We start from the raw sequence: 19299 nt of genomic DNA, 5'->3' as shown, positions 1-19299 counted from the left end.
GTTGTAAAAGGGAGCAAAGAAATGATAGATATGGGGCTGTATGTGCTACCAATTTATTGAATGACTGGAAGTCAGTCATTATTAAGCTTTGATTCCACTTTTACATTTTTCTTTTTTTTGAATTAGCCCACCTTTGACACAGTTTTTTCTTGATTGTGGAGGACTAGCTCGAACAGATAAGAAACCAGCCATTTGTAAAAGTTATCTCAAACTGATGACCGAACTGTGGCATAAAAGCAGGTATGTACTTAATGTATTTATTCTCTTTATTATTATTATTTTTTTAAGTTTATGTGTTTTGAGGGAGAGAAAGCACATGGGGAGGGGCAGAGCAAGAGAGAGAGAGAATCCCAAGCAGACTCCGTGCTGTCAGGTTGGAGCCTGACGTGGGGCTTGAATCCACTTAACCGTGAGACCATGACCTGAGCTGAAATCAAGAGCCAGACGCTTAACCGACTGAGCCACCCAGGTGCTCCTCTTTATTATGTTTTTAAATGAATATCAAATATTAAAAGGATATAGGTGCACATATATAGAGCTGAAAAAAAAGTAAATTTGAGACAAGTTCATTTTACAGTATGTTCTGTTTCAAACTGAACATCCAAATGAAGTATCTGGACTGCAGATAAGTCGAAATGCTAAAGCTGCTATTACTGACACTTGAATTTTAATGCAGGAGTAGACATTCTCACAACGCTAAAATCAGACCATAAATACTTAGGTGAATGTTCATTTTTCTGCTTATGTTTATTTCCTGTAAAGTGTAGCATTAGAAGAATAATTGTTCAATGTAATATTTTACTAATTTTGTTTTAGAATTATTCAGAAAATTGTGTTTACCATTAGTCCTAACTGCTCAACCTTATCTGTAAAGAAAACAATCATAAAGCTTTTTTTTTCAAAACCTCACAAGACTTTTGAGATCTTGATTTGTAATGTAAAAATTTCAGTATTTAAAGTTTTAACATTCCGGGGCGCCTGGGTGGCGCAGTCAGTTAAGCGTCCGACTTCAGCCAGGTCACGATCTCGAGGTCTGTGAGTTCGAGCCCCGCGTCAGGCTCTGGGCTGATGGCTCGGAGCCTGGAGCCTGTTTCCGATTCTGTGTCTCCCTCTCTCTCTGCCCCTCCCCCGTTCATGCTCTGTCTCTCTCTGTCCCAAAAATAAAAAAAAAAAAAAAAAAAAAAGTTGAAAAAAAAAAAATAATAAAGTTTTAACATTCCCCTATTCCTAAGTGCCTCAGTTTTCTTTGAGATATTTTACCCCCTACTAAGCATCTCTTAAGTCAAACAAAAATTTGTTACTATTTTGATTTAACATGCTAGGAAAAGAAAATGGCTTTTCTTTTTTTTTTTTTTTAAATTGAAGTGTAATTGATACACATTGTTATCTTAGTTTCAAGTATATAACATTTTTTTTAAACGTTCATTTATTTACAGGTACCTGGGTGATTCAGTCTGTTAAGTGTCCAACTTTGGCTCAGGTCATGGTCTCACGTCTCACAGTTCGTGAGTTCGAGCCCCATGTCAGGTTCTGAGCTGACAGCTCAGAGACTGGAGCCTGCTTTGGAATCTGTGTCTCCCTGTCTCTCTGCCCCTCTTCCGCTCATGCTCTCTCTCTCAAAAAAATAAACATTAAAAAAAATTTAAACTTTCATTTATTCATTTTGAGAGTGAGAGAGGGCATGCGTGTGGGCGGGGGGGGGGGGTAGGGGGGGGCGCGGGGTGGCCAGGGGCAGACAGGGAGAGATAGAGAATATCCCAAGTAGGCTCTGCACTATGAGCATGGAGCCCAACATGGGGCTTGAACCCCCAAACAGTGAGATCATGACCTGAGCCGAAACCAAGAGTCAGACACTCAGCCAACCTAGCCACCCAGGTGCCCTTCAAGTATGTGACATATTGACTGGGCAATTCTATACATTACTTAATGCTCACTATGATAAGTGTAGTCACCATTGTCACCATACAATGTTATTAGAATATTATTGACTATATTCTCTATGCTTGACTTTTCACTTTGTGACTTACGTATTTTATAACTTGAAGTTTGAACCTCTTAATCTCCTTTATCTATTTCGCTCATCCTCTTCACACACCTAACCTCTGGAAACCACAAGTTTGTTCTCTGTGTTTAAGAGCCTTTTTTTTTTTTTTTTTTTTTTGCTTGTTTTGTCCATTTGTTTCTTAGATTCTACATATAAGTGAAATCATTTGGTATTTGTCTTTCTCTGACTTATTTCACTTAGCATAATAAACTTGAGGACCGTTCATGTTGTCACAGATGGCAAGATCTTACTCTTTTTTATGGCTGAGCAAATATTCCATTGTATATATACCATCTTGATCCATTCATCTGTGGATGGACACTTAGGTTGCTTCCATATCTTGGCTATGGTAAATAATGCTGCAGTAAACATAGGGGTGCCTATATATTTTTGGATTAGTGTTTTTATTTTCTTTGGGTAAATACCCAGTATTGGGACTGCTGAGTCATATGTTATTTCTGTTTTTAATTTTTTGAGGAGTCTTTATGCTGTTTTCCAGAGTGGCTGTACCAATTTACTCTCCCACCAATAGTGCACTTGGGTTCCCTCTTCTCCACATCTTTGCCGACACTTGTTATTTCTTGTCTTTTTGATACTAGCCATTCTCATTAGTCCTCTGCCCATCTTTTAGATTTTTTTTTTTTTTTTTTTGGTGTTGAATTGTATAATGTCTTTATATATTTTGGATATTAACACTTATCTGATAGATCATTTGCAAATATCTTCCCCCATTTATGAGGCTGCTTTTTTTGTTGTTGTTGATGATTTCCTTTGCTGTGTGTAAGCTTTTTACTTTAGTCCCAATAGTTTATTTTTCTTTGGTTTCCTTTGCCTGAGGAGAAATATCCCTAAATATGTTGCTAAGGGTGATGTCTAAGAGATTATTGCCTGTATTTTCTTTCAGGCATTTCATTGTTTCAGGTCTAACATTTAGGTCTTTAATCCATTTTGAGTTTATTTTCATGTAAAAAAAAGAGTATGATTTTAATGAGTTCCTTGGGGCTATGAACATTAAAGAGCCAGAATCCTCCATTGTCATTTATCCCTATTGAGTGTTATCCAGTGCTGCTACAGACTCTATAGCTAGAATTAACCCTTAACTGCTGTTTTTTAAGCTTCTTTGCCCTGAATATGTATTTTAAACTTAAAATTCCTGAAAGTTTATCAGACTTCAGAAGTGTCAGTACAGAATTCTAAAAGTGGTTAAATATCTGGGGCACCTGGGTGGCTCAGTTGGTTAAGTGTCTGACTTTTTAAAAAAAATTTTTTTTTAATGTTTATTTATCTTTGAGAGAGACAGAGACAGAATGTGAGTGCGTTAGGGGCAGAGAGAGACGAAGACACAGAATCCGAAGCAGGCTCCAGGCTCTGAGCTGTCAGCACAGAGCCCGACGCAGGGCTCAAACTCACGAGCTGTGAGATCATGACCTGAGCTGAAGTTGGACGCTCAACCAACTGAGCCACCCAGGCACCCCTAAGTGTCTGACTCTTGATCTCAGCTCACGTCTTGATCTCAGGGTGGTGAGTTCAAGCTCTGCATTTTGCTCTGCATTGGGCGTGAAGTCTACTTAAAAAGAAATTAAAATCTTATTTATGTCAATTACACTCAAGTAAAAAAACCAGAATTCAAAAATTTAGATAATGTACTAGGTATATTTATCTTAATTATCCCAGGAATTTAAAATAATTAGAATTTTGTTTTAAGTAATTGTAATTGTTTTTGAAAAATAGAGCATGATCATTTCATTAGGGTCGAGAGCTATAAAATATATCTTAATTGTCTTAAGTATATCTTAATATAAAGCTATTCTGGTGAGCCTATGAAACATAACACTGGGCAATTTTTAATGACTTTGTGAAACACATTAACAACTTGAATTATTTTTTTTTAACTTTTTAAAAAATATTTATTTTGAGAGAGAGAGAGACAGAGCACAAGGAAGAGAGGGGCAGAGAGAGAGGGAAACACAGAATCCGAAGCAGGCTCCAGGCTCTGAGCTGTCAGCACAGAGCCTGACGCGGGCTCAAACCCACAAACTGCGAGATCATGACCTGAGCCGAAGTCGGACGCTCAACTGATTGAACCACTCAAGTGCCCCTACAGCTTGAATTCTTGATTGTTACTTACTAAAATAAAAAGTAAAAATTTTAGATTTCATTCATCACAGATTTCTCATTAAAAATGTTATCTTCCTCAGGCCAGGATCCGTTGTTCCTACTACTCTGTTTCAAGGAATTAAGACAGTAAATCCAACATTTCGGGGGTATTCTCAGCAGGTAACTCTTCATTCTTTTTCATTCACAATCTTAATGTTTAATAAGTTTGAAAAATGCCATTATGCATTATGCTTTTATGGAGCCTTTTGTATTTCTTCCTTTATAATTTATTTGTCCGTTGTCTTGGGTCATCCTTTCTTGTGTGTTTATTTACTGACAATAATAGCCTATTGTCATTTTTTTGCTTATATTTTTCCACCTTTCTCATAATTTTATGTTTTTCTAGAAATTGTTAAATTTTGGAGTGCATAAATACGTCTCTATTCTAATGCTTTTAGCTTCAAAAAGTTACACATATAGAGATAAATTTTCACCTATATTTTATGCTTTAATTTTTAAAATATTTAATTCTTCTCTGCATCTGTCATTTATTTTGTGTTACAGTGCAAATTTCATTTTTTTTTCACAAATAGCTAACTAATTGTACCAGACTACAGATTTGAAAGAATTTTCTTTTCTGATTTTAGAAATTTCTTCTTTTTTAGTTTTTATGCTTACATTAATATTTTATAGGGTTTGTTTCTGGGCTTTCTGATTCATTGCATTGATCTATGTTTTGTTGAAGTGGTACCAATGGCAGTTTCAATTATTGTAACTTTATATATTCCTTTGATATTAACACCTAACCCTTGCATATTTTTCTTTTTCAAAATAATACCTGTTCCCTGTTAATTTTTTCTGGTGCACAGACACCAGAGACTGATTTCTTAGATGTGAGTTGGTCTATAAATTTATAAATTTGTATTTTCTTTCTTTCTTTTCTTTTTTTAAATTGAAGTATAGTTGACACATAATGTTACATTTGTTTCAGATGTACAGCATAGGGATTCCACAATTTTATACATCATGCTATGCTTGCCACAAGTATAGCTACTATGTAGCTATTATTTATCACCATATGACACTATTAGGATACCACTAGTAATATTCCCTTGCTGTACCTTTCATCCCTGTGACTTACTCATTATGTAACTGGAAGCCTGTGCTTCTCACTTTCCTTCACCCATTTTGCACATCTCTGTACCCACAAATTTTCAAAAAGCATTCCAGGTTGATTAAGGATTTTTCTTTGAGATGTAGTACAAGATTGGAAAGCTTTAATTTTAAGCCAAACTGATAAAATATTTGAATTTTAGGACATCTCTGAATTCTAATTGTCATATGAGACAAATCCAGTTGTGTTTTTATAAATGCCTCTTCATTTTTAAAAAATAGCAGCAGTACTAAAAGCTGACCTCCAGATCATCTTCAGTTTTTAAATTACTTTTGTTTTATTTATATAATTATTTAGAACTCAGTGCTTCCTATTACTTCTTCAGGGCCTTATGTTCTACTAACTGGTGTTTCCTCAGTATAACACTACACCTTTATAAATCAGTTGATAAGCACATTTTGTATATTTTTTCTTAAGTTTCTACATACACATATTTTTAATGAAGTGGTAATATGTGTTGTTTATATATTAGGATGCTCAAGAATTCCTTCGGTGTTTAATGGATTTGCTTCATGAAGAATTAAAAGAACAGGTCATGGAGGTTGAGGAGGATCCTCAAACTATAACGACTGAGGAGACCATGGAAGAGGACAAGAGCCAGTCAGATGTAGATTTTCAGTCCTGTGAATCTTGTAGCAGCAGTGATAAAGCAGAAAATGAAAATGGCTCTAAAGGCTTTTCTGAAGATAATAATGAAACAACAATGTTAATTCAGGATGATGAGAACAATTCAGAAATGTCAAAAGATTGGCAAAAAGAGAAGATGTGCAATAAGATTAATAAAGTAAATTCTGAAGGAGAGTTAGATAAAGACAGAGACTCTGTGTCTGAAGCAGTTGACTTGAACAACCAGGAAACTGTCAAAGTGCAAATACACAGCAGAGCTTCAGGTGACAATTTAATAATTGGAAAATGATAGTGTTTCATTTGTAGACAATGTGTACAAGATAGCATATTTGTATTTATTTGTATTATATTTGTAATTTCACTGTTTTCTGATTTTTGGAGAGAAAATTAGCATGGCCTGTGAGTGAAATCAGACATATTTCTAGTTTACATGTTAATGTTCCCAGTCTGTATTTAGCATAAGAAATGAAATAGACTGATTAGCTTAATATTTTATGTGCAGGATATGATCAAGTTTGAAGAAAGCAGGAATAAAATAGTTGTTACTTTTGGGCTAAGTAGTAGAGTTTAGCAATATTTGCATGTAGAATATTAAGTTAATGTCATTTTATGTGGATTCTGTTAAGATCCTGGGGAAAAAGCAAAATAACTCAAATTACAATTCTGTAATCTTACACACTTTTAGATTTAGACTACTGTCATTGGAATACTATCAGCTATGAAATATTTGGCATATATTTTGATATAGCAGTTTAACTATAATGAATCCTGTTATGATAGATTATTACCAGAATACTAGTGTTTTTTTGTTTTTTTGTTTTTTTTTTTGAAAAGAGCAAGTGGCCAGATGAAAGATAATTAGGTTAGATTGCTTTGCATTTTACCTTTATTTCTTCAAAAGTTAATTTATCTTGGCCTAGTGTGATACTTAATTTTCCAAAGCACGTTAAAAACCATCAGAAGTGTAAGTTCTTTGATCTTAAAATAAGTGGCAGACAAGTAACATAAAAAAGTTTATCTTTTGTAATTTGAAAAGAATAAAACTAGTAAACAATTTATTTAGGTATTGAATGAGCCCAAAATTTCTTCTTGAGGAAAAGGATATTTCCTTGAACACAGGAATAGTAGTGGTTCACCTGTGTGTGGTGCATATTGGTGTTCTAGTCAGGGAAGTCAGGAAAGCGTTTTAGGCTCCTTAGTTACAGTGGCCTTATTTTAGAAGTTTAGATGCTTTTGGAAGTTGTTTGGTCAGTAAATACTGAAAGACAGCCTAGGCTTCCGTAGACTGCTGTTCAGCCCGCCCTTGTCAAAAGCCTGATTAAGGGACTTAGTGGTTCTTTATTGCTCCGTAGCAGGCTTTTTCTTATACATGGTGACTAATTGATGAGCTAGATCAGGGATCTGAGCTTTTACATTTTACAAAGACCTGATTAAAAAATGTGACAAAGACTGTATATAGGATGCAAAACCTGAAAGACTTATTATCAAGTTTTTTACAGGAAACATTTGCCAATCCCTGACCTTGATAATACTAACTTTATTCCCTGACCTTGATAATACTAACTTTATTCCCTTCAGAGAGGGTGAGTGAGTCTCCTACTCTTTCTCCCTCTAATATTACGCAGTCTTCATTTAGTCATGGTTGGAATCGTGAGAAATGCTTATGTGAAAATAATAAAGGTGACTTACTTTGCGTTATCTGGAAAAATCTCTGAAGTCATTCAGTTTCAGGGTCCTTATGAACAGTTCTTTTTTCTTCAGATACTTATTGAGCACAATCCCTTGCCCTGAAATCTGTATTGTATATATATACTAGGACTCCAACAGCACAACTGTCAAGATAGTGGTCATGAAGTTTTTATTTTCTTGATTCATAATTCATTCTAAAAAAGGTTCTTTTCTGATAAAGGGATGTATTTCCTTTTATCACAGTAAGAATAAAATAATTTATGATTCTGCCTAAGTTTCTTCTTAGATTTTGATTATTATGTTAGTTTGAGAAGATAATCTTTTTCTCCTACAGTTTCAAAGCTTTTTAAAAACTATCATAAATACTAAAAAATACTAAATTAGAACAAATACAATTCCCTTTGGCTTTATGTTACCACTGCTCACTTCCTAAATTGCTAGCGCAGTAATGTGTTACAAACATTATTTGGATTCCTAGGTGGAAAATCACTGTTATTTTGCTTAGCAAGAACTTTGTCTATCAAATATTTCACTTGACATTTATTAATGGGAATTGTGTTTAAAATCTCAAATGAAGAAACCTTTAAATTAATTAATATTATTTGATAAGTGGGATAATTTTACTATTTAAGGTAATAATACAAATTTTAAATATTACAGAATATATTACTGATGTCCATTTGAATGACCTGTCTACATCACAGATCCTCCCATCAAATGAAGGTGTTAATCCACGTTTATCAGCAAGCCCTCCTAAATCAGGCAATTTGTGGCCAGGATTGGCACCCACACACAAAAAAGGTAGAAGTTTCAGTTATTCAGGTTCCTTTGTTTTGATAATTTAAAGTGTTAATTATGAAATATTTAGTACTTTAAAATTGACAGCATAATTTTATATAACCATGATTTGAAATTTTTGTGTGTGTGTGGCACAAATTTACATACAGTAGAATTCACTCTTTTGGTGTAGAGTTCTGGATTTTAACACACGCATAGATTTTTGTTACCACCACACAAACAGAATATAGAACAGTTCCAACACCCCCAAGGAATCCCCTCATAACTACCCTTTGTAATTAGATCATCCCCCTACCCCTCCCTAAACCCTAGGCCTTTGATCTGTTCTCTATTGCTATTGTTTTGCCTTTCCCAGAATGTCATATAAATAGAATCATACAGTACATAGTTTTTTGAAACAGGCTTATTTCACTTATTGTAATGCATTTGAGATACAATCACATTGCATGTCTAAATAGTTATTTTTATTACTGAGTAGTTATTTCATTGTGTGATTATACTGCTGTTCATTCATTTTCACTTTGAAGAACATTTGAATTATTTGCAGTTTTTGGCAGTTGTGGATAATGCTGCAATAAACATTCGTGTACAGGTTTCTGTGTGAATATAAGTTTTCATTTGTCTAGAGTAAACACCCAGAAATGAGGTTATTGGGTTTTATGTTAGTTTCATACTTAATGTTGTATGAAATTGTTTTCCAGTTTAGCTGTATTATTTTGCATTCCCACTAGGCTATGTATGAGAATTCCAGTATTACAAAATGTAAAACTCTAAAACTCTTAGGAAAAAACATAGGAAGGAGAAAGTCTTCATGACCTTTTGTTGGACAATAGTTTTTTTAAGACATCAAAAGCAATATCCATAAAAGAAGGGACGCCTGGGTGGCTCAGTCAGTTAAATGTCTGACTTTGGCTCAGGTCATGATCTCATTGTTCATGGGTTTGAGCCCCATATGGGCTCTCGGTTGACAGCTCAGAACCTGGAGCCTGCTTCGGATTCTGGATCTCCCTCTCTCTGCCCTTCCCCACTTGTGCATGCTCTCTCTCTCTCTCAAAAATAAGTAAACATTAAAAAAAAAAAAAAGCACAAAGAAGACAAAGTTTTAAAAAAATCCATAACAGAAACAATTAAAAATTTTCTTGGCAAAAGACACTATTAAGAGATTGAAAAGATAAGATTGGGAGAAAATGCTTGTAAATCAGGAAGCTCACAAAGGATCTGTTCAGAATGTGTGTATATATATATATATATATATATATATATATATATATATATATATAAAATTCTCAAAACTTAGTTATAAAATCCCTTTTTCTTTTTCTTTTTTTTTAATTTTTTTTTTAACGTTTATTTATTTTTGAGACAGAAAGAGACAGAGCATGAATGGGGGAGGGGCAGAGAGAGAGGGAGACAGAATCGGAAGCAGGCTCCAGGCTCTGAGCCATCAGCACAGAGCCCGACCCTGGGCTCGAACTCACGGACTGCGAGATCGTGACCCGGGCTGAAGTCGGATGCTTAACCGACTGAGCCACCCAGACGCCCCATAAAGTCCCTTTTTCAAATAATACCTTATTGGATGCAAAAACAAGGAAAAGCAAAACTATTCTGATTGAAGTCAAGCTGGAGAGACTGAACCTCTCTTCTATTTCATCTTGGCTTCTTTTGGGATTTTTTAAAAAAGTTTATATATTTATTTTGAGAGATCATGAGTGGGGAAGGGGCAGAGAGAAAGGGAGAGACAAAGTCCCAAGCAGGCTCTACACTGTTAGTGCAGAACCTGAAGTGGGGCTTGAACTCCTGAACTGTGAGATCATGACCTAAGCCGAAATCTAGAGGCAGATGCTTAACTGACTGAGCCACCCAGGCGTCCTTGGGATTTTTTTTTAAAGTAATTCTCTTGAATGGTACTTTGACAAGTTACTTTAGGATAGTAAATTTTACTGTTAAGGATTCCAGAGAAACTGGTAAAGGAACTACCTTTTAAAAGAATGTTCTTCACTTGTTTTTCAATCCTAGCTCAATCTGCATCATCTCCAAAGAGGAAAAAACAGCATAAGAAATACCGAAGTGTTATTTCAGACATATTTGATGGAACAATTATTAGTTCAGTGCAGTGTCTGACTTGTGACAGGGTGAGTATGAGGGAATTATAATATGCAGGGAATTTCTGTCAAATGGTCTTAAAAAAAAAACCTGACAAATGGGATGAAAAGTTTAATTTTTTCTCCTTGCTACTTATGGTTATACATGTATTTCTTATGTTTACATCAGCATAAATTGATTCTAGGAGTAGAATTTATTTTTTGGAAGTAGTAGCAACATCAGTTTGAAAGGATGGGTCTTGACCTGTCATTGGACAGGCATGCATTAGCAAGAATTAACTCTGTTGTTCATCTCTGGTCACATGGAAAGGTGATATGTTGCTCAGCAACAATAAATGGTAACACATGCATATCCTCCCAAGGTTGATAAAATTCATATGCTGGGAAACTGTTGCTGTTCACAGGCACAAGGCTGTGAGTGTATCTTCTACATTTGGTGGTATGGCTTATAAATATTTTCTTTTGTTAAGATTACGGCTCAGATAATACAGGTAGTGTCAGATTCATGCATAAGAGCATAAGTTAAAATCATGAGTTCTTTAATCTTCCCTAAATCTATGAGTTTCTTTGAGCTTTTCTTAAGAGTGGTTTTGTTTCAGTGTAGTAATGAATTAAAGAATATAAAATGACTTATTAAAAAAACCCTCAAAAGTAAGTTTTCAGCTATTGTGGTAGGATCTTAAGTCAAATCTAAGAGCTACATCATTTTAATGTAGGCTGTTTGGGTACCAAATATTTTTTATTTTTATTTTTTAATGTTTATTTATTTTTGAGAGAGAAAGAGCATGGGCAGGGGAGGAAGAGAGAGGGGGACAGAATCTGAAACAGGCTCTAGGCTCTGAGCTGTCAGCACAGAGCCTGATGTGGCACTTGAACTCACAAATGTGACATCATGACCTGAGCCGAAGTCGGACGCTCAGCTGACTGAGCCACCTAGGTGCCCCTGGGTACCAAATATTTAAATGGGATTATCTTGAATTGTTTTCAGCTTTTTAAAAGTTACATGCCAAGTTTTACATCTTTTTAAAAACCATCATGAGACGTCATTTCCAAAAACAAATGCAGTAATAGTTCTTACGAGTTTGGAGCTCAAGCTACTGTGGCTGGATGTACTTTTCTATGCCACAGTGTCCTTGATTAATGGGAATGTTAGTAGTAACTTCATAAGATTTATGTGAAGATTAAATTTAGAACAGCACCTGGTACAGAGCAAGTGTTTTTGCCATTGCTATTACTGTTACTGATATTTTGGGGGTTTTTTGCTTATAAATTGCTTTGCAGTCTAAGATTTGTTCTCATAAATGTGTTGGATTATTTTCATCCCATTTTAAACACAAAACAATTTTAGGTGTCTGTAACCCTCGAGACCTTTCAAGATCTGTCCTTGCCAATTCCTGGCAAGGAAGACCTTGCTAAGCTGCATTCATCCAGTCACCCAACTTCTATAGTCAAAGCAGGATCATGTGGCGAAGCATATGCTCCACAGGGGTGGATAGCTTTTTTCATGGAATATGTGAAGAGGTATGTATGCATTTTCCTTGTACTATTTGAATGTTATAGCTGCTGTTTCTGCTGTACTGGCAGAACACTTCCTTTTTTTTTTTCTTCTATCAATAATGTTTCAGGTTTGTTGTCTCATGTGTTCCTAGCTGGTTTTGGGGTCCAGTAGTAACCTTGCAAGATTGTCTTGCTGCCTTCTTTGCCAGAGATGAACTAAAAGGTAAGAAATATGAAATAGTCTTCAACTATGGCTAAATTGTTTTGAGTGATCTAAAATACTAGTGGGACTAAATATAAAATGTGTTTATAAAAGCTAAGTTTTAAGGTGGCTTAAACAGTACTTGCCCATATATATCATCATCATAGTTGCCAGTATCTACCATGGCAATATAAATATAAATAACATAAATCATATCCTGAAATGATTGATACAAATTCCTGTAGTATAAGACAATATGGTGAGGGATTCAAAGAAGGGAATTCAACCCATATAAATGTTGTATATCAGGAGTACTCTGAATTCCTCCATAATATTTAAGATTTTCCACTGTTTTTGTGGGTTCAGCACCTTGCTGGAATATATAACAGGCAGTCAGTAAAGTCAGGAAAGGGTATTTTTTTGAGATAGGCCTTCAAGGTTGAAAAGAGAGAGAGGAGAGGGTATTTTAGGCAAGGTAAACATCATGAATTGATTCTTGAGCAGAGACTAAAAAATGTGAGCTTTGTGTTACTGTGCTGCAAAATCAGCATACGGCAAAGTCAAAGAATTGCAGAACCAAAAAAAAAAATACAGTAACTTACTTTTATTTTGAGAGGAATGACCAGATCTGTTCTATTTCCAGGTGACAATATGTACAGTTGTGAAAAATGCAAAAAGTAAGTGTCATTGATAGTGCTTTGAATCGCATGTTTTGTATTATAAATGATAATTTTTCTTGGTCACTTGAATTAGGTATGTGGAGTTAATTTTGCACCTTATTTAGAAAAATAAAGGCTAATAAGCTTTGTTCTAGTAAAAATAGAGAGACTGGCTCTTCTGTAAAACAAATTTGAGGTAAAAGTTTAACAAATTTAATAGTCTTATTTAAGATGTGAAAGTTTGTATGTATTTTGAGATATAAAATAAGTATATAATTTTGCATAAAACATCTTCTAAATATGGTATAAAACATATATTATGATGTATAATACACATTTTCATTATATGAGTTTGCCATCATAAATAGGGCAATATTCTCTTCTGGATGAACAGGCTAGATTCAGGATGTCAAAGTGACTATAAAGGCACATAGTTTCAAATCTGTATAAAATTCAGAAAGGTTATACCAACTTTGATGTTACCTGTTGTATGATGGCAGAATAGAAAGTTAAGAAAACTATGGTATTGTTTCTTTACATCTACTACTAGCTGCCTTTTAAAAGTCTTATAATAAACTCAAGCTTTTAAGCCTATGTGGTGCAAAGTTAGAAAAGAAAAGTAATTGGAGGATTGAAGGCAGATATGTTTGTGTGAACTGAGAAATTTGTCTGAATCTCTGTAAGAGAAAAATAATGGGATCCTAATAAGAACTAGAACCTTCATAATAACAAACATCTTACTGTTTAGCAATAACTCCAGGGAAGTGTTGATCTGTAGCTATTGGTTTTCGTCATGCCAAAAAGGAATGGTATGTTGTTTGGTCAGTAAGGATTAAAAGCTGTTTTATACTTTCTAGAAAAACATACACCTCTTATGAATTGGGAAGTATTTATTAGTTTGTCTCCTTGAAGCTGTAGCTAATAGATGAAGAGGGATTTGGCCTGGAGGGGCAACTTTCCTTGAAAAGCAACATGAACTAGGAAAAAGATACTAGTGAAGGTGGAAAAGAACCTTGCATCTGCCCCAAATCCAAAGTAGATACCTGTCAAGTATATATTAATACTCATTAATACTAACCACCCTTTAATTTAAGTTATTTGTTTCTACATTTGAGAGTAAAGATTCTATTGCCAGAGTGGGATTGGAAAGTGGGAAAAACGGGTGAGGAGGATCAAAAGGTATAAGTTTCCAGTTATAAATTAAGTCATGGAGATATAATGTGCACCATAGCAACTATAGTTTATAATACTGTATTTCATATTTGAAATTTTCTAAGACAGTAGATCTTGAAAGTTTTCATTCATCACAAGAAAAAAAATTTTGTGACTATATATGGTGACACATGATGTGAACTAAAATTACTATAGTGATCATTTTGCAAAGTATACAAATATTGAATCATTATATTGTACATTTGAAACTAATTCAGTGTTATCTGTCGAGTATACCTCAATTAAAAATAATAATAAAATTTGGGGCGCCTGGGTGGCTCAGTCGGTTGGGCGGCTGACTTTGGCTCAGGTCATGATCTTGCGGTCCGTGAGTTTGAGCCCCGCATCAGGCTCTGTGCTGACGGCTCAGAGCCTGGAACCTGTTTTGGATTCTGTGTCTCCCTCTCTCTGACCCTCCCCCGTTCATGCTGTGTCTCTCTCTGTCTCAAAAATAAATAAACGTTAAAAAAAAATTAAAAAAATAATAATAATAAAATTTAAGTAATAAAGGTTATAATATATTGACCAATATATAATATATTGGCCAATATAATATATTGGGATTTTATTTTACTCATTTTTACTTGATATCTGGATGTTATAAAGGCATAGCCAGGCCATAGACAGTAGCACATTTGTTTAAAAAAGTAGTTTTCAGGAGGTGCCTGGGTGGCTCAGTCAGTTAAGCGTTTGACTTCGGCTTAGGTCATGATATCATGGTTTGTGGTTTTGAGCCCCACATGGCTGTTAGCTCAGAGTCTGCTTTGGATCCTCTGTCTCCCCCTCTCTGCCTGTCCCTAATGTGTGTGCATGTTCTTTTTCTCTCAAAAATAAACAAATGTAAAAAAATAATAATAATTTTCAGGGTACCTGGGTTGGCTTAGCATCCGACTCTTGATTTTGGCTCAGGTCATGATCTCACAGTTTGTGAGATCTAGTCCTGGAGCCTGCTTGGGATTCTCTCTCTTGTTCTCTCTCTCTCTGTCCCTCCCCCTGCTGTCTCTCTCTCTCTCTCTCTCAGTAAATAAACATAAAATTTTTTTTTCCTCAAAGAACTAACTCCCTGAATTATTATTACTGATAGCTTAAATATTTTTTTTTAATTAAGAGACTCCAATGTTTCATTAGTATTTTTTTTTTTCTTCATTTTTCTCTTCTCTTTTTTTTCCTCTCCTGTTCTGAATGATAGCCTTGTTGTCATTAGTATGTATTTTTAAATGGGTAGCATATAATTCAGTAGTGAGCATATTTTGTCCCTATGTTTTCTAAAATATTTTGCTGTATATTTACAAATACTTTGGGGCACCTGGGTGGCTTAGTCGGTTAAGTGTCCGATCTCACATTTTGTGAGTGAGCCCTGCGTCCTGCTTCAGATTCTGTGTCTCCCTCTCTCTGCCCCTCTCCTGCTTGTGCTCTCTTTTTCTCTCAGAAATAAACATTAAAAAAAAAATTAAAAATACTTTGTAGATTCATATGGGAAACAGGTTTACTTAAATTTGTTTTTTTTTTTCCTCTTTCCAGATTAAGGAATGGAGTAAAGTTTTGTAAAGTACAAAAATTTCCTGAGGTATGGGCTTTATTAGAATTAAGTTCATTTTGTGTTACAGGAACGTAAAACATTAACATAATACAGTGTAGCATGGTTGAAGAACGGAGTGGTTCTATTGACCAATTGTTATGTTCATATACCCTATTAGGATTATTCATTTTTAAAATACTGACTTATGGGGCACCTGGGTGGCTCAGTCGGTTAAGCAGCTGACTCTTGATTTCGGCTCAGGTTGTGATTTTATGGTTCATGGGATGGAGCCTCATGTCGGGCTCTGCACTGACAGCACAGAGCCTGCTTGGGATTCTCTCTCTCCTCTGCCCCTCTTCTGCTTGCTTTTACTGCATTCTCTCTCAAAATAAAATAAACTTAAAAAAAATACTCAGTTACATACCAACTAAGTGCCCTTATCTGTAAAACTGTGTTGAACACAGTTTAATCAGACAGTGTAGGATTTTGCAGGTATAATATAAAATTAGAAAAGCCAGCAGGTTTGAACTTAGGAAGTACCAGGTTTCACCATTTCCATATTCTGATGTGTTTAGAATCAGGTTATCATCATTGTAGGGTGATGTGTAACCTTGACACTTAATTCAATACCTATATTTAATAGATTCCTTTATTAGTATATAAAACAATAGAATTCTAAATAACCTTATCTTTCTCTGTTAGATTTTATGCATCCATCTTAAAAGATTCAGACATGAACTTATGTTTTCCACCAAAATCAGTACCCATGTTTCATTTCCACTGGAAGGTCTGGATCTTCAGCCATTTCTTGCAAAAGATAGTCCAGTTCAGATTGTTACCTATGATCTTCTGTCAGTCATTTGTCATCATGGAACTGCAAGTAGTAAGTATATAGGTTTGACATATGTCTAGATCAGGGGGAAAAAAAGTAACGGTCTGCATTGATCTGTTAAATAAGACCTGATTAAATAAAAGAAATGTAAAAATAGATTTTTATTTTTTAGTTTTATTTTAATTTGGTTGTTATAAACAGGTCTGAAAATTTTAGGTAATTGAATAATTTTGCTATGAAGTTTTGAATACTAGAAATATTTTGTATAAAGCTTAATATTAAGGACTTTAATATGATCATTTTTGGGGGGCACCAGGGTGGCTCATCTGGCTCTTGATTTCAGCTCAGGTCATGATCACAGTTCGTGAGATCAAGCCTCACGTTGGGCTCTGTGCTAATAGCACAGAGCCTGCTTGAGATTCATATTCTCTCTCTCTCTCTCTCTCTCTCTCTCTCCCCCCTCTCCCCCTCTCCCCCTCTCCCCCTCTCCCCCTCTCCCCCTCTCCCCCTCTCCCCCTCTCCCCCTCTCCCCCTGTCCCCCTCTCTCCCTCTCTCCCTCTCTCCCTCTCTCCCTCTCTCCCTCTCTCCCCTTGCCTTGCTTCTGCACTTTCTCTTTCTCTCAAAATAAATAAATAAAAAGATTATATTTTTCACTTTTTTTAAGATTACATTTTTGTCCTTATTTTCATTTCCTCAGGTGGTGATGGTGAGGATACATACTGGAAAAAATATAGATGCATAGTTCTTGCTATATCTCTGTCTCTGCTAGGAACTGAGGATTCAAAAAGTACTTTAATTCTTGTGTTAATCTTGTATTGCTGAAATTATTTAAATTTTTTCAACTCAAATTCAGGTGGACACTATATTGCCTACTGCCGAAACAATTTAAATAATCTCTGGTATGAATTTGATGATCAGAGTGTCACTGAAGTTTCAGAATCTACTGTACAAAATGCAGAAGCTTATGTTCTTTTCTATAGGTAAGGAAGTAACTCTCATGGATAGATTATTTTGACAAATATGAAAGAACATCTCACTTTGGGGTTTTTACTTCTAAGACTTTCAAGATGTATTGCTGAGTAAAGATTAGAAATTGTTTTTTTCTAATTTCATTTTGTAAGTAAAGTGAAAGGTTGCATGCAGAATGATCTTTTGTTAAGAAAATGTTAAATCATTTAGTTGAAAGGTAAATGAATATATTTTGTTTTAGAAAGATTGGTTTTAATAAATTAGTCTCTGACAGTAGGAGTTAAGTACCAGATTTTCTCCTAAAATAGCTAATAAAGGAGGTATTACTATAAAAATAGATCTTTGGTATTTTTCAGTATCTTGTAAAAAGATTACTAACTACTGAAAGAAGAAAGTAGATGAACTATTTAGGTTGATTTTATTAGCAAACATTTGAACGCCAGCTGTATACCAGTGGTTATGTAGATACCAGTAGTTCTGATACAGTGGTGCCCATTAGGGGTATATAATGTAGTTGGGGCTAGGGGTGGGGTGATACAAAATATATTTCTGTTGTATAATTCCCAAGCCTAATAAGATTCATAGTATTACTGTGTGTGCTAAGTCTAATAAGGAAGACGAAAAATCCATCAACTGATCGGATGGAGGAAAATGCATATTAAGTTTAATGAATCATTGTCCTTAATAGGAAGAGCAGTGAAGAGGCACAAAAAGAGAGACGAAGGATATCAAATTTATTGAACATAATGGAACCAAGTCTCCTTCAGTTTTACATTTCTCGACAGTGGCTAAATAAATTTAAGACTTTTGCTGAACCTGGCCCTATTTCAAATAATGATTTTCTCTGTATTCACGGAGGTAAGAAATCCTGAATTGGAAAGTAATGGTAGATGTTTGCCCTTAAATAATTTACAGATTAAGAAAGAGCCAAGAGTTTTCCTCTTCGACTTATTTTCCATTTCTTTATCTGCATCCAACTTAAATCTTGTTTAATTCTCTAGTTTTAGAAATTGGCATTTTCTTCTATTTATAGGCAGTCTGTAGCCTGTTCATAGGAGAGATATTTATTGAGAACCTGTTCCAAACCCTGTGCTAGACCCTGAGAATACCAAAGACACTGTTTGTTTTCTAATTTCATAGTAGAGACAGATCCATACACAGCCAGTTATAGTACAGTGAGCACTTCTATTACACATTATTCTTCTCTGCTGAGAGGCATTCAGCTACCCCTTGTATCCATGATTTTTACCCTTTTGCCTAAATTAATAGCTGGCTCTTTTCCTAAGTATGGACATGTCCTTGGAATTTAACAAAAAAGCCTTGTATAGTTATTTGCTAAATGTAACTTATGCCTTTGTGACTGGCTATGTTAGTGTTTGTTCTCATGATAAATAACATGTTAGTGTGATACCTTGATTAAATTTCATGGTTGAAGACTCAATATTCTTATTAGTTAACTATTTTTGCAGTGAAACCACAAGAGATAGTAGGAATGTCCCGTAGTGAATATAGAAACCTAAACCTTGAAATGTTTCTATATGTGAATTTATCTCTTATTATTTCCCTACTTGAAGTACTAACATAAGGCTCTTCTAGTTCTGAATCCCCCCATAAGCTTTTTATGGTATTTATCTGTGACTGCCTTTTATTATAGTTAGTTATATAAGTGCCTCATGTCTTTTGCTGGCTCAAGCTCCATGAAGGAAAGAGTGTCTCTTATTTTCCTTTGATTTCCCCCAATACACAGTCAATGCTTGGTAAGGATTTACATAAATTACTTGAAGATGTTGGTTACCTGATTTTTCTCTAACTACTTCAAGAAGTAGGTTCATTTTTAGGAATGTAGTCACCAGAAATACTTAATTTTTAAGAATACTG

At 34.9% G+C, this 19299-nt stretch overlaps 1 protein-coding gene across 3 annotated transcripts in view; it reads left to right on the top strand.

Annotated features, from left to right (window-relative positions):
- The window catches only part of USP33 (ubiquitin specific peptidase 33), a 63252-nt gene that overhangs the window by 29674 nt on the left and 14279 nt on the right, over window positions 1-19299 (top strand). For 2 of the 3 annotated variants that reach the window (XM_042952271.1, XM_042952272.1), the window contains exons 8-19: window positions 127-240; window positions 4243-4321; window positions 5788-6205; window positions 8292-8432; window positions 10446-10561; window positions 11880-12052; window positions 12157-12251; window positions 12874-12907; window positions 15623-15668; window positions 16323-16503; window positions 17306-17432; window positions 18110-18279. In XM_042952271.1, coding sequence (XP_042808205.1) covers window positions 127-240; window positions 4243-4321; window positions 5788-6205; window positions 8292-8432; window positions 10446-10561; window positions 11880-12052; window positions 12157-12251; window positions 12874-12907; window positions 15623-15668; window positions 16323-16503; window positions 17306-17432; window positions 18110-18279 — 1694 coding nt within the window. The remainder of the gene's footprint in view (window positions 1-126; window positions 241-4242; window positions 4322-5787; window positions 6206-8291; window positions 8433-10445; window positions 10562-11879; window positions 12053-12156; window positions 12252-12873; window positions 12908-15622; window positions 15669-16322; window positions 16504-17305; window positions 17433-18109; window positions 18280-19299) is intronic. The other variant, XM_042952273.1, reaches the window with a different exon arrangement.

The sequence above is a fragment of the Panthera leo genome, chromosome C1 (assembly GCF_018350215.1).
Source record: "Panthera leo isolate Ple1 chromosome C1, P.leo_Ple1_pat1.1, whole genome shotgun sequence".
NCBI classification, from domain to species: domain Eukaryota; kingdom Metazoa; phylum Chordata; class Mammalia; order Carnivora; family Felidae; genus Panthera; species Panthera leo.
The sequence above is the reverse complement of the archived record's forward strand: the minus strand, read 5'-3'. Positions and strand labels throughout refer to the sequence as shown.